Source organism: Antedon bifida, chromosome 7, assembly GCF_963402885.1.
Source record: "Antedon bifida chromosome 7, ecAntBifi1.1, whole genome shotgun sequence".
NCBI lineage: Eukaryota > Metazoa > Echinodermata > Crinoidea > Comatulida > Antedonidae > Antedon > Antedon bifida.
Genome location: NC_136232.1, coordinates 25,891,369 through 25,919,110, shown reverse-complemented (window position 1 = coordinate 25,919,110; position 27,742 = coordinate 25,891,369). Strand labels below are relative to the sequence as shown.

The following is a 27,742-nucleotide window of genomic DNA, read 5'->3' as shown; positions in this document are numbered from 1 at the left end:
ACCAGCTGGTGACTACACTGTGAAGTGCCTGGTGAGTACTGATGTTCAGAACAAATCTGATGAGTTAGCATTCACAATTCAAGATGTCATCATGACAACAAACAGAATGATAACATCTCTAGATAGCAATAATGATGCCATGCCAACGGAAACCATGACATAAAATACTCATAATACTGGCAACAAGTAATATCATACTGATAGTTGCACTTGTGTGTGTGGTATGTCGCTTCAGACTTAAGAAGAAACATGAAAACACCCTACAACCTGATGTGTACTATCAAAGAAACAGCGATTCACATTTATATATGAATTCTTCTGACATGAGTTACGACGCATTGGATGAACCAAAACATGGTGGAAATGCCTATATTTGATTTACAATAAAAGACTATGATTGAAAACAATGAGTTAATATATATATACCAAGAAAAAACAACATAAACTTATACTGCAACACCACATAAACTAAATCTTTGAAGTCAGTATGACAACAGCATTTCAAGGTTTCATCTACAGGCAGTCATCTTAATCACTCTTTCACTTTACTTAAATTATATATGCTATACTGTAAGGTAACATTTTAATAGTTTATGTTATAACACAATACAAAATTCTAGAGGCTAAAAAACCTGACGTATCATTTCCAGAATAGTACAAAATTAAAAACACTAATTTAATTATCTAAAATATTATATTGGTTATTATGTGGTGTTTGTTTAACCAAACCTGTAAGAATTGATAACAATTCAAAACTATTACAAATAACTCTTCTCTCTTCTTCTTGTTAATTTACTAAAACTGAATTTTACAATTTATATGTACTACTATCAATATAAGTATTACAAAATACAGTAAAAATAATATGTTTTTATTAATAAATAATAATATAGTTAGATTTATATAGCGCATATAAACGATGTCTCTATGTGCTCGATAATAAAGAGAAAGAGATTAAAAATCATGCATTAAGTTTAAACTTGACTGATGTTATAAGTTTGATAAATACACATTTGATTATCTCATAATCAATAGATAATTTTAAATCCCACCATTTTGATTTCGTTGGTTGGTTTTGACACTCAAAAGAATTACATAGATGAATACACAGTGTTAAATTGCTTTTATTATTCTGTCTTGATTGATTAAAAGAAGGAACGAGATGCCACATTGACGATAGCTATCTTACTGAATACAGTATTTCAACTTAATTATAAAACAATAACTTTAAATCTGTAAAACAGCATTGCTTAGAATGACCTGTTCTTATAATAAGAAGCACACTATATCTGCTAGTTTATTGATAATTTATAATATATAGTTTAGTTATTAATGATATAAAACATATTGTAGTATTAAACAATACTGGTATTATACTGGTCCACTCTACACTATCTGTGCACTGTGTTAGTATAATATGAAGGAAGTACAGTAGGCCTATTTGGCATAGTATAGTGAGGGTGACAGTGGAGTAGACAATACATAATTGTTTTGCTTGCAAATTATCTAAAAATACACATTGGTTAAAACTAATTATTTGACAATATTTCAAAAACTATATTGATACTAGTGTCTTGATCTATACTGTATAGTGAATAACAACCATCTGTTTAATCTGAAAAAAAAAACAACATTAAGTTGTATAAAAGTTTATCTTATAATAGTATTATATTAACACATGTCACAATATTACTGTATTTCATATATTTCTTTGCAGTTGTAGTAGTGCATTAAAATATTACTGTTGAAAATGAATTAATTTACCTATATTAGTTATGTCATTGGTTTACCATACTTTCTCTCATGCCAAAATTTTCCTGTAAAAAATAATTTAAAAACAATTTAAATTTAATATTGCACATAGACACTGGTTACAGCCGACCCTTAACACGAAAAAGTAAGAAAACAAAATGTTAGTAAATCACAAATAAATATTATGATAATTTTATCCATCTTAACACAACTCTATACAAAAACTGTACATAGAATTAGTCAGTTTCAGGAAAATTAACTGAATTATTTTACACTGCTTTTTATATTTAGATTTTTAAATCTAGACTTCCTTTTGATATATTATCACCCAATATTTCCTATAAATAAAATTACAATATTCAACGAAAAAACAAACTAAATCTAATATATATTGTTTCTTATTTAACTACTGTAGTTATAAATTGTAACAATTTATGCAGGATGTGAAAGGGTATAAGATGTAACCCAAAAATATTAATATACAGTTGTACTATATATACTTCCTTAATATACTAAAACAGTTATTTTGGTTAAGCCTATAATATTTGAATGTCTACTTCCTTATTAGTAATACTGTACTAACTAAACAATTTTAATATAATTATTGGCAATTAGTACTCAGCTGATATTAGATAATAGAAATATTCTTCTACTAAAAACGAACATGCATACACATAAAAAAAAAAAATATACTGTAGAACAATCTTCCGTTTTTGTTTCATGCATGTGAACTTTTAACAAAGTGCACAAGAATAGTTTTGTTACTAGCAGCAAAAACCAAACTAGATATATTTGTTTGTCATATAACTTAATCTTTCTGTATACAAATTGAATGATAAATAGTTTTTAGCAGTGAAACCAAAACATACTGCAACTACATTTAGCACATTATATAAACCTAGATTAATTTGATTAAGAAACACACAAAAACACTAGCCGCTTGAGGACTACGAGAGAGAGTATCAATACATAGAGACTTAAAGATGAATATGAAATTTCTTAATTTCATCTTTGTAATGGTGACCTGTTTGTTGATATTCAGGCATGGGGCTTCAAGAGAGTTGGTACAATTTGACAGAGAGTTTTATTACCACCAATCATTCACTAAGCTACAACCTGTGACAGTTAATAATAATAATAATAGTTCATTCTTATATAGGGCATATAAGCAAGCTCTCAATGCGCTGAACATTATTACCCCAGTCATTTCCTGATCAAACACCTATGGAAACATACTCCCATATATGCAGCTAGTAATCAGCGCAAAGTTGTGTCTTGATCTAACCGGGTACCCATTTATACACCTGGGTGGAGAGAGGCAAACGTAAGTAAAGTATCTTGCCTAAGGATACAAGCAATGCGGCGAGAGTTGGATTCGAACCTCGATCTAACGATCAGTAGTCGAACGTCCAACACACAGCGCCACACGCCCTTACAGTTAGACAATCAAGTAACGAGTACATGTTTAATTTGGCTGGAAAAATTGTCAAAATCAAATGCCAACTTGTAATTTATTTTGAGCCTCAACAAGGAATAGACACATGTCAAGATGATTATTATTTACAATATTTGGTTAATTCATCGGATGTAACATGGGCCAGACCTAAAGCAAACATTGTAACTCCTCATTGTGATATCAAAGACATCATTGAAGGAGAGGTGGTAAACATTTCATGTGGCATGATCATGGAACATGAGTTCCAATATAATGTCACAATTGGTTGGATCCAAGGAAAGCACCACATTACACAGTCTCATCGTCTAAATACTGACATTACAATTAATCACACTTTGAAAGGTTTTTATTCTGGAGAAGGTGTGTTTTTCTGCTGCATTTCTATTATTAGCAGCAGTTTAGTCAAAACTTGGTGCTACACATTGATATTGGTAGTTCACCCTCAATTAAAGGTAAAGGTAAAAAGATTATGTGACACACCTGAAGTTGATGTGAACCAGAATTGCTTCAAGTGCTATGCAGAAGGTGGATCTGGCGACAAATGCCATCTATAAATGGAGTTTGAATGGAGTGGAATCCAAGAATTATAATGAAACTGATGAAAGATGCTTTGGTAATTTACCAGCTGGTAACTACACTGTCAAGTGTCGGGTGAGTACTGATGTTCAGAACAGTTCTCATGAGATAACATTCATAATTGAAGATGTTATGACAACAGACACAATGACAACACTCCAAGGCAACCACCACCAAGACATAACATCCAATGATGACATCTTAACAGCTACAAAGACAAAGAAGCCTAACAGAATAACCATAATACTGGTAACAAGTAATACCATACTGATAGTTTTACTTGTGTGTGTTGTATGTTGTTATGAACGACAAAAGAGAAACATCAGAAAACGTTGGTACCTGTTGTGCACTATCAAAGAAACATTGACACCATTTTTAGTCTCGGTGACACTTCTGATGGTCCACAAATGATGACAGAAAATGAGATTTACAATTCAGTTGATGACAGAACAGCAGAACAAACTGAGCAGCTCTATGTTAGCTCTAAAACTGTGATTGAAATGAAGAGGTTGAAAAATGCAAGAAAGGAGAACAGAGAAACATCAGAACAGACTGACTATGTTAGCTCTGACACTGTGATTTAAAACAAGAGGCTATAAAATGCAAGAAATGAGAACAGAGAGACAGCAGAACAGACTGACTATGTTAGCTCAGACGCTGACCAGATTGAGTACCAATAACTTTAACTCCTTTCAATTTACTCCGTCTATACAAATATTGGTACTGAAATAAATCAGGGGACTTGGATAAGAAAGTTTCTAGTGTAGATGATTACCATAATAATGTATGTTATATTCCAACCATTCATAAAGAAACAGGGTTGATCATATTAAACTTAATTAGCGTAAATATGTACAGTATGTATGTTGTTTTCGTTTCTTGCGTGTGAACTTTTTACGAAGGTCACAGGAATAGTTTTGTTATTAGCAGCAAAAACCAAACTAGAAATATATATATTCTTCTTTGTTGTCATATAGTACAAACCTAAGCTTTCTGTATAAAAAATAGGCTCAATTAAAAAAATTGAATTGAAGAAAATAAATGAGTAGCTCTTTAATCTTTGGCCAAAAAGTTATCAACATATAGAGAGTTTTAGGATGACTTTATAATTCCTTACCATCGTCATACTACAAACATTTATATAAGTATAATGATGTTAAAACTTACAGGGTCAATATTTCAAATGGAATTTTAGATAAATAGTTGAGATTACTCATGGGCTGGCATTGTTTGTTCGTTGTTGCTTTGATTTCCATGCTGTTGTATTGAGTTATTGACAGTTATTAAAACATATTATTCGCATTACATCGGGCTATGTGTGATCTGTAGAGTTGTGGAATATAAACCTTCAACCATATTGGCGCAGCGAAAACCAAAACACAATTTAACACTGTATAGCCTTTCATGTTGGGGGTGGTTTGCCGGTGCGGTGAGCCGCCTCAATGTCAGCGTCGGGATAGCCTAGCTTGTTGGTTATGAGATCTTGAATTTTTTTCAGGGGTTGTTCACCCTTTTCTTCTGTAATGCCACCAAATCTAAGGTTAAACCCACGGGAATGATGTTCAAGACTTATGATTTGTGTCTCCAGACGTTGTAATGACAGTAGAGTATTATCCATTGCCGTTGAAATATTTGCTATTTTATTTGTCAGATCAACGTTTTTCTTTTCGAGATCACTTACTGATTCTGCAGTATAAGCTACAGATTTTTCCATATCTTTTTGAATAGATTCCATCTTATCCATCCTTCGTAATAATGTATCTTGATTTTTAAGTAGTACGTCAAGCCTACCTCGCATTTCTCCTGCGAACTTTTGAATTTCCCGCCGAAGGTCAGTTAAGCCCTCACCTGGCTCGATAGTAGATGCAATAGGAGGGCTTTCAGAAACAGCTTGGTCAGATGTTAAATGTAAGTTAGATTTACGAGTTGATCGGGCTGCCATTTCCTATAATTTTGTAATATGTTGAATCTTAAGTCGATGTTTATTACTATTTCACGGCGATCGGATGACGATGGTTCAGGAATAGTGATTTTGATTCAATTTTTGGCGGAGCTAACTTACGAACGTTCTACATGACCTACATGACCTCCTTAATCATATTGTTTTTGGCACTGAGTAATATTATACTTGTGTGTGTGGTATGTGACAAATGTAAGAAACATGACAACAAAACACAAACTTGGTACTATCAAAGAAACAGGGACTCAATGGCCAGTGAGAATTCTTGTGTCTTTCAACAGACCAACGTCAATGAATGCCTTTACTGTGCAATTAATGAGTCACCAGAACATGTTGGAAATGCCTAAGTGATACACTGTGGTTTGGAAACAATTGGTTTATAACAAAGCAAGCAGTGAGGAAAAAACAAAATAAATTGATATTATATTATTGCATTGTAATGATGAAGAAAGGAATAAGAACATTGCAATGGTATGTTTAGACCTAGTTACTTGCATATCATTTATAGTGAAGCACTTCTTAATTAGCATTGTTACAGCAATACAACGTTTTGTTATCATCAAGACAAATCCGTTTGCAGAAATCAATTTGATGATTGGTTGTTGATTTGACTTTGTGGAGTAAGGTGCAGGATTGGTCCTTTTGGAGTTTTTACGCCTAGGTGACTTAAGGTCAGTTTTGTAGAAGGTGGAATCTTTCGTCTTTCTCTACTTATCTACTTCAGACGCTGTGTACAATGCAAAACCATACATTTGGAGGCTTGCAACAAGCCCTAGGGTTTAGTCATCCTGCTCTCATCAGTATTTTTTACTACAATAAAAACTTGAACATTTATACTAAATAGTTAATAGGCCAGCTATGCATATCTAAACTGCCATATATACACAGTGCAGCTAAGTCTACAGTACAACATTATGAAACATTTTTATAAAACATGCTACCTTACTGTAATTAATGTCCAAATTAATGAAACAATTATTAGTAACTTTAAATGAAACAATCTATTAAAGTCATTAAGTAATAATTATGTCCCATGTTTAACTAACTGTATTGTGTATTGAAGTTTCTTTCTTTAATTATCAGTGAAACCGAAAATAAAATTAAAATCTGTTTTCTCTGTTGTCAAATAAAAACTTCAGATATTACAAAATTAGTTTTGATTATAAAAACTATAATATAAGTATATTCTTCCTTGTAATATACAGAAATGCTAACAACACCTCAGCAGGCCAGACGTCAGTCTTTGGTTATAGGACTTGGTTTTTCAAAAACAGCATCCGCTCTAAAGTTTTTAAAAATGAATATGACATTCCTTAACATCACGTTTGTAATGGTGGCCTGTTTGTTGATATTCAAACCTGGAGCTTCCAGAAAGTTGGTACAATTTGACAGAGAATTTGTTTACTCAATATACCTCAAGCAAAATGTGAATATTAAAGCATCAAATAGACAGTACACCATTAATTTGTCTGGAAAGGATGTTCAAGTTAAATGTCAACTTTACATTTCTTTTGTTAATCAACAAAAAATAGACACATGTCAAGATGACTATAATTTACAATATTTGCGACCTTCATCAGGTATAAATGAGACCAGGCATCAACCAAAGCATGTCAAACTTTATTGTGAAGATATAAAAGACATCATTGAAGGAGAGGAAGTAAACGTTTCATGTGACATCAGGAAATATGACAACATCAATTATGAAGTGACAATTGGTTGGATCCAAGGAAAACACAACATTACAATGTCTCATCATCTAGATACTGACGTTGCAATTTATCAGACATTAAAAGGATTTCATTCTGGAGAAGGTATATTTTTGTTCTGTTTTTCAAATAATCACTACACCAGGTGCTACACATTGATATTGCCGGTTCACTCTCAATTAAAGGTAGAAGTTAAGAGTGACAAATCTGAAGTTGATGTGAACCAGAATTGCTTCAAGTGCTATGCACAAAGTGGATCTGGTGACAAGATAATTTATGATTGGAGTTTGAAAGGAGAGAAATTCAAGAATCAATATTACAATGAAACTGATCAAAGATGCTTTAGTAATTTACCAGCTGATAACTACACTGTTAAGTGTCTGGTGAGAACTGATGTTCAGAACAGATCTGATGAAATAGGATTCATAATCAGAGATGACATGACAACAGCTACAAAGGCAACTAAGAAGGCCAACACAATAATCATAATACTGGTAACAAGTACTATACTGATAGTTTTACTTGTGTTTGTTGTGAGTTGTTATAAAAAACAGAAGAAACATCACAACACACCTGTACCAGTTGTGCACTATCAAAGTAATAATGACACAATTAGTGTTGGTGACACTTCTGATGTTTTACAACTGATGACAGAAAATGAGATTTACTGTTCAGTGGATGACAATACAACAGAACAAGCTGAAAATTCATATAAGAGATGTGACACTGTGATTGAAAAGAAGAGGTTACAAAATGCAAGAAATAAGAACAGAGAGACAGCAGAACAGACTGATTATGTTAGCTCAGACGCTGTGATTGAAAACAAGAGGTTACAAAATGCAAGAAAAGAGAACAGAGAGACACCAGAACAGACTGATTATGTTAGCTCAGACACTGTGATTGAAAAGAAGAGGTTACAAAATGCAAGAAATGAGAACAGAGAGACAGCAGAACAGACTGATTATGTTAGCTCAGACGCTGTGATTGAAAACAAGAGGTTACAAAATGCAAGAAAAGAGAACAGAGAGACACCAGAACAGACTGATTATGTTAGCTCAGACACTGTGATTAAAAAGAAGAGGTTACAAAATGCAAGAAATGAGAACAGAGAGACAGCAGAACAGACTGATTATGTTAGCTCAGACGCTGTGATTGAAAACAAGAGGTTACAAAATGCAAGAAAAGAGAACAGAGAGACACCAGAACAGACTGATTATGTTAGCTCAGACACTGTGATTGAAAAGAAGAGGTTACAAAATGCAAGAAATGAGAACAGAGAGACAGCAGAACAGACTGATTATGTTAGCTCAGACGCTGTGATTGAAAACAAGAGGTTACAAAATGCAAGAAAAGAGAACAGAGAGACACCAGAACAGACTGATTATGTTAGCTCAGACACTGTGATTGAAAAGAAGAGGTTACAAAATGCAAGAAAAGTGAACAGAGAGACACCAGAACAGACTGATTATGTTAGCTCAGACACTGTGATTGAAAAGAAGAGGTTACAAAATGCAAGAAATGAGAACAGAGAGACAGCAGAACAGACTGATTATGTTAGCTCAGACGCTGTGATTGAAAACAAGAGGTTACAAAATGCAAGAAAAGAAAACAGAGAGACACCAGAACAGACTGATTATGTTAGCTCAGACACTGTGATTGAAAAGAAGAGGTTACAAAATGCAAGAAAAGAGAACAGAGAGACAGCAGAACAGACTGACTATGTTAGCTCTGACACTGTGATTGAAAAGAAGAGGATACAAAATGCAAGAAATGAGAACAGAGAGAAAGCAGAACAGACTGACTATGTTAGCTCTGATACTGTGATTAAAAAGAAGAGGTTACAAAATGCAAGAAATGAGAACAGAGAGACAGCAGAACAGACTGATTATGTTAGCTCAGACGCTGTGATTGAAAACAAGAGGTTACAAAATGCAAGAAAAGAAAACAGAGAGACACCAGAACAGACTGATTATGTTAGCTCAGACACTGTGATTGAAAAGAAGAGGTTACAAAATGCAAGAAAAGAGAACAGAGAGACAGCAGAACAGACTGACTATGTTAGCTCTGACACTGTGATTGAAAAGAAGAGGATACAAAATGCAAGAAATGAGAACAGAGAGAAAGCAGAACAGACTGACTATGTTAGCTCAGACACTGTGATTGAAAAGAAGAGGTTACAAAATGCAAGAAATGAGAACAGAGAGACACCAGAACAGACTGATTATGTTAGCTCTGACACTGTGATTGAAAACAAGAGGTTACAAAATGCAAGAAATGAGAACAGAGAGACAGCAGAACAGACTGACTATGTTAGCTCAGACACTGTGATTAAAAAGAAGAGGTTACAAAATGCAAGAAATGAGAACAGAGAGACAGCAGAAGAGACTGATTATGTTAGCTCAGACGCTGTGATTGAAAACAAGAGGTTACAAAATGCAAGAAAAGAGAACAGAGAGACACCAGAACAGACTGATTATGTTAGCTCAGACACTGTGATTGAAAAGAAGAGGTTACAAAATGCAAGAAATGAGAACAGAGAGACAGCAGAACAGACTGATTATGTTAGCTCAGACGCTGTGATTGAAAACAAGAGGTTACAAAATGCAAGAAAAGAGAACAGAGAGACACCAGAACAGACTGATTATGTTAGCTCAGACACTGTGATTGAAAAGAAGAGGTTACAAAATACAAGAAAAGAGAACAGAGAGACACCAGAACAGACTGATTATGTTAGCTCAGACACTGTGATTAAAAAGAAGAGGTTACAAAATGCAAGAAATGAGAACAGAGAGACAGCAGAACAGACTGATTATGTTAGCTCAGACGCTGTGATTGAAAACAAGAGGTTACAAAATGCAAGAAAAGAAAACAGAGAGACACCAGAACAGACTGATTATGTTAGCTCAGACACTGTGATTGAAAAGAAGAGGTTACAAAATGCAAGAAAAGAGAACAGAGAGACAGCAGAACAGACTGACTATGTTAGCTCTGACACTGTGATTGAAAAGAAGAGGATACAAAATGCAAGAAATGAGAACAGAGAGAAAGCAGAACAGACTGACTATGTTAGCTCTGATACTGTGATTAAAAAGAAGAGGTTACAAAATGCAAGAAATGAGAACAGAGAGACAGCAGAACAGACTGATTATGTTAGCTCAGACACTGTGATTGAAAAGAAGAGGTTACAAAATGCAAGAAAAGAGAACAGAGAGACACCAGAACAGACTGATTATGTTAGCTCAGACACTGTGATTGAAAAATAAGAGGTTACAACATGCAAGAAAACAGAAGAGAGAGACATCAGAACAGATTGAATTCTACTAAATTAAAATAAATTGTTCTGGAGTTCAAATAACTACTGCAGAATATTCTGAGCACAGTTTTACTCTCCCTATGCTTCTATCTGAACACTTTGCCTGGCTAACTTTTAAAAAAGATTGGTGAAGGGGGTTGTTAGAAGAGGGTTGTTAGAAGGGTGGTGGAGGGGGAAAACCACAATTATACCTTATCATTAGATTCGTTTCTGTGTTTGCTGCTTGCCATTCCTTGTTTCATGTCCCCTTGTGTCTTATAAACATCAACCATATTCACTGATTGTAGAGGCTGCCTACTAGCGGACCTTGCTTGCTTTGTTGGTGGTTGAGCTAATGGGGGCGCCATCTCCAAGACTGGCGTAGCAGGAGGATCACTACCTAAAATCTAACAAAATTTTAGATGTAAATACTAGCAATGCATGTATTAGGCTATAGAGCCATGCCAAATTTGGTGGGTGCTCAAATCTAACCTTCTAAAATCTAATGTTTATACGGGGTAATAGCTTTTCATTTATCTAACAATGTTGGCATTTTCTCTTTACTTATATTTTAATTATGTACAGCCTGCTTATATAAGAATGAACTATTATTACAATGTTGGAGAAAATATTAATAAACTTTTTGTGAAGCACACAACTCTTATCAATTCCATTTCAATGTTTACTTACTCTTTGGTCGACCTCGGTTGATACTTCCGGCAGACCATTTCCTTTCTGAAGTTGTTCAATCAACACCTATGCAGACAGAAAAATGGTTCAAATTTTGTTTCATATTGGGGTGTGGTTGTGCAGGGTGTGGTGTGGCATGGTTGGACAGGGTGTGGTTTTCAGGGTGAGGTGGGCAGGCTGTGGTTTGGTTAGGTAGGCAGGGTGTATTTGGGCAGGGTGTGGTTGGACAGGATGAGAAAAGTACAAATATATTTTGACTATAGGGTAATTAGAAGTGATGAAACGATACCTTGGCATTTGATATTGCACTCATACTTCTAGGAGAATGAACTCGTACTGACGACAGCTGACTGATCAACGCTTGCAGTTGATTGGATGATAGTTGACAAGTTCCGGAGTCAGATAAACTTGTCAAATCATCTAACAAAAAAAAACACACATTATATACAGGTTGTATTTTTAAAAACATTATTACATTCTGCCTATGATGTTGAGTAAACTAATGTAATGTAACGTTATCTTAAATATCAGCTATTTAACATCATAATCTACTATTGCTTGGTTCTCACTAGGACGCAGCGCAAAAACGTAAGTGATTTTACCAATCACAAGTGATGTATTATTCGAACTGTCATTGCTCAACACGCTTGCATTGCGTAATTGCATCTCTAGGGGAACCAAGCATAAAGGAGCCAACTGCCACAAGCAATTTTTCATTCCAAGTTCAAGTTTTAAACACATGTGTTGATCAACATAATACCTTACCTGGTGTCTTGTTAACTAGGAATGGATGTTCCAACAGGGTATCAATGGACGGACGGTGTTTTGGGTTACGAATCAGACATTTCTAATCACAAATAAATAGTTGATAATTTTTATGCTATGATTTAGGTCATATAATGCAACATGAAAACACAGAAATAATAACTAAATTAAAGAAATCTGAAAGATTTCTCAATTGGGGTTAGGGTCAACAAAAATGTGAGGATGCAAAGATTTGACAATTTTGGAACAAATATGAGATTGGTTTACCTGCAACACATCGTGAAGATCTTTATTACTAATGGCTGGAAAGTGTATTTCATGATGAGGGTCAATGATAGCCTGTAACTTCATCAATCCATTGGTGATGTGTTGGAATGGTGTTTTGCCGTACACCATGTAATATAGTATACAACCTAATGACCATACATCACTCCGACAATTTATCTGAAAAACAAAATTGTCCATTACAGGATTGGAATCACATGCTGTCTAAAGCCTACATTATCAAACTTTATGTGACAAAAAAAATGTTAACCATATATCAGATTCAGATTCGATTTATTAAGTCATTCATACATATAGTACAATGATAATTGTTTTCTTGGTAGAAAAACACAAACTAAACAATACACACATAATATTTACATTCATGATCAACATAATGATGAAAGGTTATATATCAACTCGACTGTCGCCTCGTTGATATATAACATTTCATCATTCACCTCATGCCATTATTTGTACCATTACACTCATAAACATTCATTATTTGTATATTATGGATCATCATTTGAATCATCCAGGCACCATAACAAAATGATGGAGATCCTGAGATAATATGATACAGGCGTCTTTTTTTTATGTGTTTGCCTTTTTTATTTAAACTTGTTTTTTATGTGATGCAATTGATTTTGTAACTATGGACGTACGTTTCCGAAATAAAAGTAAAATGTAAATAAACATTGAGCCATGTTACAAACCAAGTTTTTGTAAGCCTTAGGGACTAGATTTAGTTACCTTTAACCTTGGTTTTCGGCGGCCAGATGAGTCGATTGGAGGAGGAGGAGAGGTGTCCTGGATTGCCTCAGGGGACATGTAATTTAGGGTGCCAATCTGTTGATCTCTTAACACACTAGTCTGGTCGACCTGAATAGCATTTGCAATGCCGAAGTCAATCAGTTTTAATGTAGCTTCTACAAATAGGAAGTTGGCTGGCTTCAGGTCACTGTGTACAATCCCTGTAAGAGAAATTGTAAATATTACTACCGTATGAGAATCTGGACAAATTAGCATAGGTCTTCTGCAATCCTTCATTCCTTCCCATAGAGTGTATAGGGTTCCTTAAGTTGTGTTCACATTACATTACAATTACCAGATTTTTCATTATTAAAGAGAGAGCTTCTGACAGTTTATGGTTTAAAGTTATGTCTACACTATCAAACTAGTTTGACAAAAAAAGTGTGATATGCCCAAATATGGTAGTGATATGACATCATCATGTCCATATATGGGCAGATCACATTTTTTTGTCATATTAAGTTTGATAGTGTAGACAGAGCTTAGTAGAAATGGTCACTCTCATTAAATATATAATGAAACATAATTAAAAACAATTTAGATGAGTAATCTAAAATTTAACTATATATAAAAAATGAAAGCATTTATATACAGAAAAGGAAGACAAACCTTCTTGATGTATGACGTTGACTGCTTCAAGCATCTCGCGCCAATAAAACCGTATCTTGTCCTCGCTGATGTTCTTGTTACGTCGTAAGAATGTGGATAAATCTATGCTACCGCATTCCATCACCATTACTATGAACGAGTCTGTTAATTCACTGTATAAATAGAAGGGTAATGTTCATCATGTGTACATACACATTTTTTTTATAAATATAACTAATAATCCCTTTTTAAAAGATCTCTCTACTTTACTTGAAGTGGCTGTCATTTTCAGTAAACATATCAATCCCAATAATTTCACAATGCTGACTAGACTTTTTATACGGTACTTTTTAATACTTTAATATTTTTTTTGGTTTGTAAAATGAATTCTAAATATCCAATCCTATATTTGTTTATATATTGATTGCAATCAAGATGATTATGATGCTGTTAAGGTGCAAATTTTACAGCAACACAAGTTGGTTTATAAGCATACAGAATAACAATCTGCATATTTAACGGCGTCAAAAAGGTCTCAGATTTAAACAACAAAATGTTGACGAATGACGTATACTATATATAGAGCAGCTAATTGTTAAGCGCTGCATTACGAGTACCTAACTTACCAAATATCAAATTACTTACAAATCATAGAGTTTAATAATCTTTTCTGTTTTCTTCTGAAGTTGTGTAAGCAATGTAATCTCATTGATGTATCCTTGTTTGGTGAGGTCATCGGCTAACTCAAGGTCAACTCGTTTAATCGCTAGCACATTCTTTAAGTCAGGACTGTACACTTGGTACACCTGAAAAAAAAAACGAAAATCAATAAATAATTTTCTTGTCACAAAAAGAAAGGTATCGCACATTAAGGAAAAATAAATAGCATTAAAATTAATTCAACAGAAGTTTAAAGAAAACATTTACAAATTAGCAATAAGTATCCGATTGAGGACAAATGACAGTAAACTTACTGCAAAATAGGACTGAGCTTTAAAAAAAAATGTGATTTAACTTAATAATATACAAGATCAGTGGTGTAACGCAGAGGCCCCTGGTTTAGGGACACTTTTTCGCCTTTTTTGACATATTTTAATTTTTTCCTCTGAGCCCTACTCAGGGGCCCTCATAAGCCTCTGAGTTTAGCCAGTGAGCGCCCTTAGCCGTTGTGCCACTGAGAGACAAAAGAAAGCTATATAAATCTGTATTTAAACCCACCTTTGATGATCCTCCTTTGCCTACAAGCTTCAAAATTGTGTACAGCTTGTTGTTAACGTAGATAACATTCTTACTTGTGTCCTGTAAAAGCAAATTTTAAAAATTGTTGCTTAAATTTATCTTCCCTACATGTACATAAACACATATAAATAATTAAAACAAACATATTTTACAAATACAACATCAAAACATTTAATAAATAAAACATATTTTTCAAACAAAACATATTTTAAATAAAAATATTGCAAATAAAACATATTCATAAATAAAACATATTCTAAATAAAACATAAAACATATTTTATAAGTAAACATAAATACATTTTACTTACTTGCATTGGCGGCTGTTGGAAGTTCACGACTGGTGCAGAATGGACAACAGGAGGGGGTTGAACTACAGTTTTCACAGTTACAGGAGGGGTTACAACTGGAGAAGGTTTTAGTACAGGAGGTGAAATTACTGCAGGTTTTATTGCTGAGGGAGGAGAAACAACAGGTGTAGGCTTGCTGCTGGCAGTGGACATTATAGAAGCTTGAATGTCTGGTGGGGTGGTGTTAATTGGGACAGGGGTAAACACAGGGCCATGTGATGGGTGAGGAGTGCTTGATGAGGGTGGCAAAACTGCTGTTGAGGCTTTACATGTTGGATGCTGCTTAGATGACATTATGCTTGATGGTGCAGACACTTTTTGAGAATCTATTTGCATCTCTGATGGTGCTTGGCTGAAATTAAATTTTATTATTCAATAAAACTTATTTATTTTAGATAAAAACAGATTAAAATATTATGTTTTACAATTTACTGAATATCAATACTGAATTAAGAAAAAAATTAATAATTATTTGTTATTATAAATAATATTTTAAAGTCTAAATCTTAAAGCTCTGTCTACACTATCAAACTTTATGTGACGACAAAATGTGATATACCCATGTAGTGTACATGATGATGTCATATCACTACCATATTTGGGCATATCACTACAATATTTGGGCACATCACACTTTTTTTGTTTGATAGTGTAGACAGAGCTTTATGACAAAAAATGGTATTAAATTTCCATCTAAAAACTAAGTACCTTTTATTTGGGCTTGAAAATAGCTTGCATGACGCCCTCTTCCTATCTTGTCGATCTGTACTGTTGTCCTGATTTGACCTTCCCAGCAAACTGAATGTGAGAGACGGTAGTGTGCTCTGGAGCGATGAATCTGTATTATCGCTTGAATCTGAGCGAGATGAGTGACGATCACTTAGAGGAGCGATCCCGTGTAGCAGGGGTTTGTCATCATCTTGAACATCTTCTTGTACGTTTGGTAACATTTCTCTTTTGACTCGCATCGGAGCACCTAATGACCTAGTTAATGCATAAAGAAGATGTGTGTGAATATAAATACAATGTTACTTGAACATATATATATAAACAAATGATGTAAATAATTTAATTCTTTGATTTTATTTGATTTCCCTTTTGATTCTAATTATTTTGTGCATTATGCTATTTTGTTAATCTTTATAAATTTAATTAATTTTAATTGTTGCATGTTTATGTCTTGTCATATTGTATTTTTGAGAGGGTCCCTAATTATCAGCTCATAAAATATTGTTGAAAAAAGTAAATAAAATAAATGTACTGATACTTAGTTTATAAGCATGATAAATTATAAAACAATTTATCGAACCTGTAACTGACGAGTTGCACGCTGTGAATGCGTATGAAACAAAAATAAATATACCCGTGATAATTCTACCTCATTTTATGTTTTCCAGCCGTACTTGTGCTGGTTACTACAGGTGGTTTTGTTAACGGAGTGACACATGGCTGTTTAGAGGCACTCTGTGACAGATGTTTTTGTCTTTTCAGCCACATCATTGTGTCCGTTTCTTCTGTTTTATTGTCGCTGGAATTCATCTGCCTAAAATAGAAAATCATTTTAAAACGGTTGTCAATGTAATTCACTCAAAATATTTATTGCAGGTTGCTAGGCTGGTCATAAATTTAACGGATAAAAATTTATTGTATGATTGAAGCATAATTTGTTTTCATTTCCAGAGTGAATTTCATGGTTTTAGCTCTAAATTCAAAATCAGTTTGGTGGTTACGGTGCTTGGTTTCTGATACAAGTGTCCCGGGTTCAAATCCTGTTCTGTGAGCAGACGAAATGAAAATAGGACCATATAGTATTTATTTGTACATTAAATGTAGTTTGTGACCTGAAATTAGATCTAAAAAATGTAGGGAATGGGACTTTAAATAATACATTTTAAATCAACTATCTTACATGCTATGGCTTGATGATACTGTCTGTTGATTAGTTGCTGCATCGGCTAAAATAAGGCCATTGCATTGTGGGTTTAGAATCTTCTCGCCATCTTCTAACCGTGCTAGTGCAGTCTTTAAGTATTCAACTGGGGTTGCTCCTACCTCAATGGCTTTGCACAAAATACTCCTGCATTTGATTGCATCACCTGTCAAATAGTAAATATTTTTAAACTTAAAGATATAGTCATAACAAAAATTTTTTTTTTAAATATTTTTTTTAACATACCATTTTAATGTCACATAATAGTTATTCACTTTGACCAAAAACTGGATTGAAAAAAAATTATTTACCTGTAAAAATTTTAATTCGAAGCAAAAAATACCTAAATTGTCTGTCAGACAATGGTTTTTGGTTAACATTAACAGTTTCTTTGACTTTTTATAAGTGAAATAATTATTATTTTTTGGGTTTTTTTTACGGAAGTGAATAACTTTATTAAAACTGCAAAATGACCTATTTAAAGTATGATTTTATTAATCTTCATTTTACATGTTTTTAAGGGTAAAATACCTCTTTAACTATTCCTTTTTTAAGAATCATTTTTTTGTCTTTTTTTGTATTGTAGCAACGTATAAAAAAAACAAAAAGTTTAGGTAAGTAATGAAGATGAAAAATGATAATCGAAGACCAACCGGTATCAAGTTCTAGCTGTGCGGCTGCAATGTGTATTCTTGCGATAAACCTAATGTTAGCTCTCGCCAATTTAAACAATCTTCTTGCTTCATCCACGTCTTGTGTCCTGTAAATAAACACATTGACTTTTACTAGCATACTACTCAAATATCTAGATACATCCGTGTGCTTGGGTTGACTTCAGTAGTAATTATTTGTAGTATCAGCAGATAGTCATCAATTCAACATGGACAACAAAAGCCAGGCAGTCAACAGTACCATTTAGTAAGGTAAAGGTGAGTCCCATACATTTATTCTGAACGTAGGGCAAATGAGCTGTTAGGAGCTCATTTCACTAAAGCTACACTATCAAAAAAATGTGATGTGCCCATATATGGACATGACGACATCATATCACACACTATATTTGGGCACATCACACAATTTTGTCAATCTAGTGTAGACAGAGCTTTAGACTTGGTATTTTGTGGTAGGGTAGCCAGTTCCTTTCCATGTTCCCCTTTCCATCCTAGTTTTTTTTCAACCAGGTACTCATTTACATTACATGGCTGTCAGTTGTTCTTATACAAATTGAACTTTCTTTGTCTTTCGGTATAGTCAAGTGTCCTTATAGTATAATTTTTTTTTAAATTGTTATTTATAAAAAGTATAACTTACGCATTTAATCTGGCAGAATTGATGAGTATTGTTGCATAGTTGTCATTTTTCTTGTGTTTATAAACTGGAATATCACGGATTGCTTTATTGTAGATTACGTTCAAAGTTGATGCATTGCTGTTTTCTCGTTTCTCAATTACTTTTAGATATTCTAACCAGTCTTCAGGTAGGCTCCCATCTTCAGCAATCCTATTGAGCCAATCTTTGTCAGTAGAACCTTAAAAGGCAAAAAAAATAATTTTTGCAATTAGTGTAAATGAAATATTGCATATCATAACTACTTGGGGACGGACACAGAGCCTGGGTGGGAGCACAGCCTAAAACACAGTGCTGGTTATTATTATTATTCTAATTTTAGGCAAATTGCCAAGGATAACCACAAATGAATTAACTGAGCGGTTAACCTGTCTTGTGGACTAGTTTGGCAGAAAAAGTGTGATGTGCCCAAATATGGTAGTGATATGATGCCATCATGTCCATATATGGGCACATCACAGTCACGTAAACTTTGATTGTGTAGACAAAGCTTAAAACATTAAGCTGTAAACAGCTATACAGGAGGTTCTGGCAAACTCATATTAATTCATTCAGTACAAATGTTTTATTGTAAACTAAAAGTTGACTTACAATCTGTAAGTTCAGCAGTTAAGTTCTTTGTTGATGTACTTGATGTACTATTTGCTTTTAACGCTGAAATGCGTTGTTGCAGCGCCAACAATGACGTCGTTGAAGTTTCCAATTTCCTGAAAGGATCATAAAAATTATAAAAAGAAATTTACTTGGGTTAGAAAATACTTTAAATTGATTTTTTTAAACCAAGGAATTTATACAAAACTATAGTACTGTTGTAGTACAGCTGTTAGGGCTACCCTTGTAAAACAAAGTTGAACAAATAAATATGCTGCTGCAAGGTAAGCTTCAAATACCTGATTTTGTGTGTTGTTGCCAGAGTATTGCTAGCTGATGCATGCTGGGTATCAGGTGTTTGCTTCATGATTGGTCTCTTCAACATTGAATCTGTATCTTCAGTTCTATCACTTGGATTTCGCTGCCTAAGTCAAGATAAATAAATTAAGTATCTAATAAATATTTATATATAATAAATTAATAATTTAACCCTTGGAAATACCACTCTTCTCACGTGTAGGGGGAGTAAATTTAAAAGTATGTTCATTATATGAGGGTATCTTTATTTACACTGCCAGTGGGAGCAAGAGTTAACTGTATTATTTGTTTATATGTTTTAATGCTAGTCTGCTTATTACTCATGTTTCTGTTACATTTCTCTGTTTATTATTTATTTTAGTCTTGTAATTTATGTTATATTCGTACTAACACGAGTGTACCTAAGGAACCATATCTCATAACCTATTCTTGCCGTTGTGACAATAAAGTTTTATCGTAATGTATGTAGCTACTACTACTGCACAATGGTTATGTTGTGCAATTTATGAATGGTTTTCTTTGTGCATTTTTAATACGCAACAGAATTCTTCCACCTTAGTGCTTTCCAAATTGAACATTTCTGATTCATTGAAGTTGACTAGTTACCTTTTCTTGAGACTGACAGCAGGATCAACTTCTAAATAGCTTGCTGTGTTTGTGCTGTCCTCACTGTGGTCATGTGACGAATACCTAATTTGATGACCTGCCACGTCTGCTATGTTAAGCCCATTGCATTGTGGGTTGAGAATCTTCTCACCAGCTTTTAGACGGGCTAGTGCGGTCTTTAATAACTCAATTGGAGCAGCTCCGACATCAATGCCCTTGCGTAGAACACTTCTACATTTTAGTGTATCACCTGTGTATATGAAGTTATCGTAAACCATACATTTTAAGTACGATACTCAGTATTTAATGATTTTACACTCTCTTTGTTATCTTTTTCTTCTTTCTTTTTTATATGAAAATAATGTCATTATAAATTGAAATAAATATGATTTGTAAGCAACTAAGTTAGTAAATCCCTTAAAACTCCTTGAAAAGTCTCTAAAAAAGAGAATTTTCTATTTTCTCCATTTGAATTGACAATATCATGATATTCTATCCCTCCTCTCCTTCAGAACTTCTGCTTAAAAAGTATTATGGAAAATCTAAATCACAGAATTAAATGAAGCAACATTGATAATTAATCAATATTTAAAGCTCTGTCTACAATATAAAGTTATATTTGAAAAAAAATGTGATGTGCCCAAATATGGTAGTGATACATACTTAAATATGGTAGTGATATGACATAATTGTGTCCAGATATGGGCACATCACATTTTTGTGTCAGTCACATAAAGTTTGATAGTGTAGTGTAACACAGAATCCACAAAACATACCAATATCAAGTTCCAGCTGGGCAGCTGCAACATGGATCCTTGCAAGAAATCTAATATTAGCCCTGGAGAATTTAAACAATGTTCTTGCTTCATCTACATCTTGTAGCCTAAAAATTTAAAAAATGTATACTCTAAGTTATGTGTAAGCAATTGAATAAGCAATTAGCAAAAAGTCCATTTACAAAATTCTTTAATTAGAAAAAAATATTGTAATCGATAAACATGTTGAAAACTCACGCTCTCAATCTGGCAGAATTGATGAGTATCGTTGCATAGTTGTCATTTTTCTTGTGTTTATAAACTGGGATATCCCGTATTGCTTTATTGTAGATTACGTTCAAAGTTGATGCATTGCTGTTTTCTCGTTTCTCAATGACTTTTAGATATTCTAACCAGTCCTCAGGTTGGTTCCCATCTTCAGCAATCTTAAGTAGCCATGATTTATCATTATTAACTGTTGAGAAAAATGATAAGCATATATAATTTTACATTATTAATATTTTTTCAGTCATATATGCAGTGGAGCTGGAGGTACAGAAGGCTACATACACGCAATCCCATATTTTCCTTCTTCTTCCACAATATTGTTTAAAGAAATTTATTACACTTTTATTTTCAAACCATCCAACAGCAAATGCATGAGGCTAAGGTAATGACACGTGTATTGGCCCTCAGAAAAAATGGTAAATAAGCATGTCAACAACCAAGCCACTAAATTAAATAAACATTGATCAGTCTTACAATGTGTAAATTCAGCAGTTAAGTTAGTTGATTTAGTTGTTGATGCACTGGTTGCTTTCAACGCTGACATGCGTTGTTGTAATGCTGACAATGATGTATTCGAATTGGTCATTTTCTGAAAATGAAATGAAAAAAGTGTAAACTTTAACAACGAAAAACAAATTAAAACTAGCCTAGCCTAATATAATAATAGTAATACAGCATTTTTAAATTTTAAATAGGGTTAGTTTAGTTTAAACTAGGCCTAGTTTACTTTAGGCCAGGCTAGTCTAGCCCTATATTGAGATAAGAAGGCTACTACTACTAGGCCTATCCTACAGCACTAGCATCGTAACATTCTAACAAAGTTCAGCAGTACAGCCAACACACACACATGACACAGTACAGGCAGGCAGGGATGTCTGTGAAGTTGGTTACTAGTTCCTAGTTCCTAGTTCCTTATTCAAATTCAATTAAAGGGACATTCACAAATATTTAAAAAAAAACAGATTTTAATACGTAATAACTGTCTAATTGAGTTGATATTGCACCAACATGTTAGCCTTGACCTCCTCTACTTCTTCCGGTCAAAGTTTAATAACATTTTATGCATTTACGCCCTCTACGGCGAATAAGTAACTAGCTTTTACGAACGTTATAACACTTGACCTGCTTAATTTTTTCAAAATATTTTGGTATGAATCGATCACCCTTGACCTACTCTACCATTTGCCACTCCAGTTCCGCGAACTTTTTTGCGTCTACGCCCTCTACGGCGAATAAGTAACTGGCTTTACGAACGTTATAACACTTGACCTACTTAATGTTTTCAAAATATTTTGGTATGGATCGATCACCCTTGACCTACTTTACCATTTGCCACCCCAGTTCCGCGAACTTTTTTGCATCTTCGCCCTCTACGGCGAATAAGTAACTGGCTTTACGAACGTTATAACACTTGACCTGCTTAATTTTTTCAAAATATTTTGGTATGAATCGATCACCCTTGACCTACTCTACCTTTTGCCACTCCAGTTCCGCGAACTTTTTTGCGTCTACGCCCTCTACGGCGAATAAGTAACTGGCTTTACGAACGTTATAACACTTGACCTACTTAATTTTTTCAAAATGTTTTGGTATGGATCGATCAACCTTGACCTACTTTACCATTTGCCACCCCAGTTCCGCGAACTTTTTTGCATCTTCGCCCTCTACGGCGAATAAGTAACTGGCTTTACGAACGTTATAACACTTGACCTGCTTAATTTTTTCAAAATATTTTGGTATGAATCGATCACCCTTGACCTACTCTACCATTTGCCACTCCAGTTCCGCGAACTTTTTTGCGTCTACGCCCTCTACGGCGAATAAGTAACTGGCTTTACGAACGTTATAACACTTGACCTACTTAATTTTTTCAAAATGTTTTGGTATGGATCGATCAACCTTGACCTACTTTACCATTTGCCACCCCAGTTCCGCGAACTTTTTTGCATCTTCGCCCTCTACGGCGAATAAGTAACTGGCTTTACGAACGTTATAACACTTGACCTACTTAATTTTTTCAAAATGTTTTGGTATGGATCGATCAACCTTGACCTACTTTACCATTTGCCTCCCCAGTTCCGCGAACTTTTTTGCATCTTCGCCCTCTACGGCGAATAAGTAACTGGCTTTACGAACGTTATAACACTTGACTTACTTAATTTTTTTTAAATAGTTTGGTATGAATCGATCACCCTTGACCTACTCTACCATTTGCCACCCAGTTCCGCGAACTTTTTTTGCGTCTACGCCCTCTACGGCGAATAAGTAACTGGCTTTTACGAACGTTATAACACTTGACCTACTTAATTTTTTCCAAATAGTTTTTGCATCGACGCCCTCTACGGCGAATAATTAATTTGTTATGGGTAGATGACCCTTGACTACTTTACCATTTGCCAAACTAGTTCCGCGAACTTTTACCTATGTCCTTTTACGGCGAATTCATTTTAGTTTTGTTTTGACTTGTTACGATTCTAGAAGATAATTTCTGAAGCAAACACAAATACAACAGTTTGGTTAAAAACGATAACCACAAGTTATTTATTCCGTTTTATTCATTAACACTTTTCAACACAAGTAGAACATGACTACCTGAAATTAAAACAGCATTTAAAGTAGGCTCTATCGTAGTATATAAACTAAGAACTAATAAATAACTTCTTACGTCAACATGTGACGACACACTGCATAGTCATTCAATACCACCCCACTTCAATAAACAGTTGCAATCGATCCCAATGTAATATCTTTTTAAACTTGCTTACAGTACCCATTTTATAAAAGCGCACAAACCAAATCTGAACTGACGGTTTTGTTAAATGTCATTACAGCAACTGTTACTTAAAAACAGTTTACACTACCTTATAACAGCAAAATTAACATATTATTCATTAATACTGTTACCGTTAATATTAAAAAGCGCACAATATTCATTGAGTGATAATAGTCGTTTAAACACAATATACAGTAATATTTTTAAAACTATATTTGTAGTACCCGTCTATACCTCACAAACTAAACAATTGGGTGAAATAGTGTTTGAAAAACGGTTTAGGCTTATAGACTTTATAACAACAAAATTAACATATTGTGAAATATGCCTTAACCTTTAATGTGAAACATATTCATTAATAATCCTTTATTAATTAACAATTAAAAAGCGCACATTCCCTGGGTGATGAAAGCTGTTTTAAAAACAATACAATAATTGTAATGTAACGAATGTAATGTTGAACTGTAAGTAGCTGAAATAATTTTTTATTTAACAATTTAAATATGCCTATTACTACTCTTTCATAACTTATATAACATTATACAATAATTTCTTTCAAAACTGTCAAAAGCAATTTTTTTTCCCATTGCATTTTGTTTCCTAGGTAATATGATGTAGGAAGATAATTGTATCTAAATGTTAAGCATCACATTAAGTTGTTTAAATGGTGTTCTTACGCATATCGTTTATGGCATAAATGTCTTTTATTATAAAATCTATAAATTACTAAATGTTTTACCACTGTAGACCTAGAATGTTTGAACAAATCTCTGAATTAAAAATCACCCACATAGGCCTACAATGACATCATCTTACAGTACCCATCTATAAGCGCACAAAAAAAAACAAAGCTGAACTAATGTTTTTTTTTTCAAATGTCATTACAGCAACTGTTACTTAAAAACAGTTTACACTACCTTATAACAGCAAAATTAACATATTCATTAATACTGTTACTGTTAATATTTAAAAGCGCACAATATTCATTGAGTGATAATAGTCGTTTAAACACAATATACAGTAATATTTTTAAAACTATATTTGTAGTACCCGTCTATATCTCACAAACTAAACAATTGGGTGAAATAGGCACTAATGTGGATTTTTTAAATTTCATGATATCAACTGTTACCTGAAACATATTCATTAATAATCCTTTATTAATTAACAATTCAAACGCACATTAGTCCTTGAGTGATAATAGTCGTTTTAAACACAATACAAACAATATTTTTTAAACTATATTTTCTACAGTACCCGTCTATAGCGCACAAAAATAAATGTTGAAATAATGTTTTTAAAAAATACCTGAAAACGGTTTAGGCTAATAGACTTTATAATATCAAAATTAAGATATTCATTAATAATCCTTTAACCATTAATATTGCCAATTAAAAAGCACATATTCTTCCATGAGGTATAAAAGTTGTAAAGAGAATACAACAATTTTGATCGAAAGTAATTTTTTTAACTAAGTTGTTTTACCTAATACATTACCCATTATAGTGTACAAAGAAAACAATTATGTGAAATAATGTTATTCATACCAAATTAATTTGAAAACATTAAGTAGGTCAAGTGTTATAACGTTCGTAAAAGCCAGTTACTTATTCGCCGTAGAAGGCGTAGACGCAAAAAAGTTCGCGGAACTGGGGTGGCAAATGGTAGAGTAGGTCAAGGGTGATCGATTCATACCAAAATATTTTGAAAAAATTAAGTAGGTCAAGTGTTATAACGTTCGTAAAGCCAGTTACTGATTCGCCGTAGAGGGCGTAGATGCAAAAAAGTTCGCGGAACTGGGGTGGCAAATGGTAAAGTAGGTCAAGGGTGATCGATTAATACCAAAATATTTTTAAAAAAATATATAGGTCAAGTGTTATAACGTTCGTAAAAGCCAGTTACTTATTCGCCGTTGAGGGCGTAGACGCAAAAAAGTTCGCGGAACTGGGGTGGAAAATGATAGAAAAGGTCAAGGGTGATCGATCTATACCAAAATATTTTGAAAAAATTAAGTAGGTCAAGTGTTATAACGTTCGTAAAGCCAGTTACTTATTCGTCGTAGAGGGCGTAGATGCCAAAAAGTTCGCGGAACTGGGGTGGCAAATGGTAAAGTAGGTCAAGGGTGATCGATTCATACCAAAACATTTTGAAAAAATTAAGTAGGTCAGGTGTTATAACGTTTGTAAAGCCAGTTACTTATTCGCCGTAGAGGGCGTAGACGCAAAAAAGTTCGCGGAACTGGGGTAGCAATTGGTAGAGTAGGTCAAGGGTGATCGATCCATACCAAAATATTTTGAAAAAATTAAGTAGGTCAAGTGTTATAACGTTCGTAAAGCCAGTTACTTATTCGCCGTAGAGGGCGTAGACGCAAAAAAGTTCGCGGAACTGGGGTGGCAAATGGAAGAGTAGGTCAAGGGTGATCGATCCATACCAAAATATTTTGAAAAAAGGAAGTAGGTCAAGTATTATAACGTTCGTAAAAGCTAGTTACTTATTCGCCGTAGAGGGTGTAAATGCATAAAATGTTATTGAACTTTGACCGGAAGAAGTAGAGGAGGTTAAGGCTAACATGTTGATGCAATAACAAATCAGTTAGACAGTTATTACGTATTAAAATCTGTTTTTAAAAATATTTGTGACTGTCCCTTTAATTGAATTTGAATAAGGAACTAGGAACTAGGAACTAGTAACCAACTTCACAGACATCAGGCAGGGGCCAAGCTAGGATAATAGGCACCAAATACTAACTAGGCCTACCGTAGGCTGCCTAGGCCCTATATTGGTCTATAGTGCTTGGTTGAGCAGTCCCCCGGGGCCAATAGTAATACAGCCTAATCATTCAATATATAAAACAACTATCTTACGTTTAAAATATCACTTTTGCAGCCTAATAAACAAACTGTTAATCAAAACATTTGACGTACTATGGATCGATGCGATTCACCGCCGCCGACAAGTTAAGTACAAACATTGAATTTTTAAAATCTGCCGCCAGTTTAAACTCCAGAGGGCGCTATTTATCTTTTTAAAAACTTTCTTGCAAATTCTGTTTTTAGATTTCTATTAGTAATAGGAGGCCTATTAGCCTACTGTCCCTATTAATAATATAGGTACTCCATTTTTTGAAACTCTATTTATGATACCATCGATAATCTCAGCAGAACGTCAATGTTGTTTTATTTTTTTTTCAACAAAGTCGAACTTAATTTGTTAACGTGTTTAATTGTTTCATCATCAAACTTGCAGGCTAATAATATCAAACTTCAACTAATGCACCTGGACAATAAGTTAATTAATTGTTAGTAATCCATTGATATCAATCATCATAATAGAAACTATAGCTCTGTCTACACTATCAAACTTTAGGTGACAAATGTCATGTGCCCATATATGGACACGATGACATCATAACACTACCATATTTGGGCACATCACACTTTTGTTGTCAAACTAGTTTGATAGTGTAGATAGATAGTGCATTACCAGTTCAAATATTAGGCCTATTTAACGATCAATTTTCACACTTGTCTTAAGAATAAAAGCATATTCTGTTGAAACGAGTAAAGTAATAGCACATGTTGAAGTTGTCTGGTGATAAAACAGTAAAAAACGATTGATAGAATTCGCATTGTCTCTCCAGGGCAATACTGATATTAGAAAGTACAGAGACCTACAAATCCA

General features: G+C 33.8%; 1 protein-coding gene across 2 annotated transcripts; it reads right to left on the bottom strand.

Moving 5' to 3' along the window:
- Positions 1-1,106: 1,106 nt before the first annotated feature.
- Positions 1,107-27,030, bottom strand: LOC144847590 (dual specificity protein kinase TTK-like). Of its 2 annotated transcripts, none has more exons than XM_078704028.1 (24): positions 26,926-27,030; positions 21,763-21,877; positions 21,259-21,475; positions 21,022-21,128; positions 20,246-20,495; positions 19,621-19,746; positions 19,322-19,437; positions 18,695-18,911; positions 18,037-18,143; positions 17,363-17,549; positions 16,832-16,996; positions 16,162-16,437; positions 15,415-15,805; positions 15,084-15,164; positions 14,511-14,671; positions 13,887-14,038; positions 13,218-13,438; positions 12,468-12,644; positions 12,201-12,282; positions 11,725-11,855; positions 11,436-11,501; positions 10,958-11,152; positions 1,765-1,817; positions 1,107-1,615 (listed from the first exon to the last, which is right to left on the bottom strand). In XM_078704028.1, exons 2-23 carry the CDS (start codon positions 21,872-21,874, stop codon positions 1,779-1,781), a joined length of 3,576 nt encoding a protein of 1,191 aa, XP_078560154.1. In that variant the 5' UTR covers positions 21,875-21,877; positions 26,926-27,030; the 3' UTR covers positions 1,107-1,615; positions 1,765-1,778. The 2 variants fall into 2 exon arrangements, with proteins under 2 accessions (XP_078560154.1, XP_078560155.1); XM_078704029.1 differs by lacking the exon at positions 26,926-27,030 and adding an exon at positions 22,261-22,402.
- Between the last annotated feature and the right edge of the window lie 712 nt (positions 27,031-27,742).

Excerpts from the sequence above, each read along its gene's own strand:
- LOC144847590 (XM_078704028.1), bottom strand. The coding sequence starts at position 21,874 with ATGACCAATTCGAATACATCATTGTCAGCATTACAACAACGCATGTCA. Across the intron at positions 11,502-11,724 it reads GTGCAATATCAAATGCCAAG|GTGTTGATTGAACAACTTCA; the intron begins GTATCGTTTCAT and ends CTGTCTGCATAG. Across the intron at positions 1,818-10,957 it reads GAAACGAATCTAATGATAAG|GAAAATTTTGGCATGAGAGA; the intron begins GTATAATTGTGG and ends TATTTTTTACAG.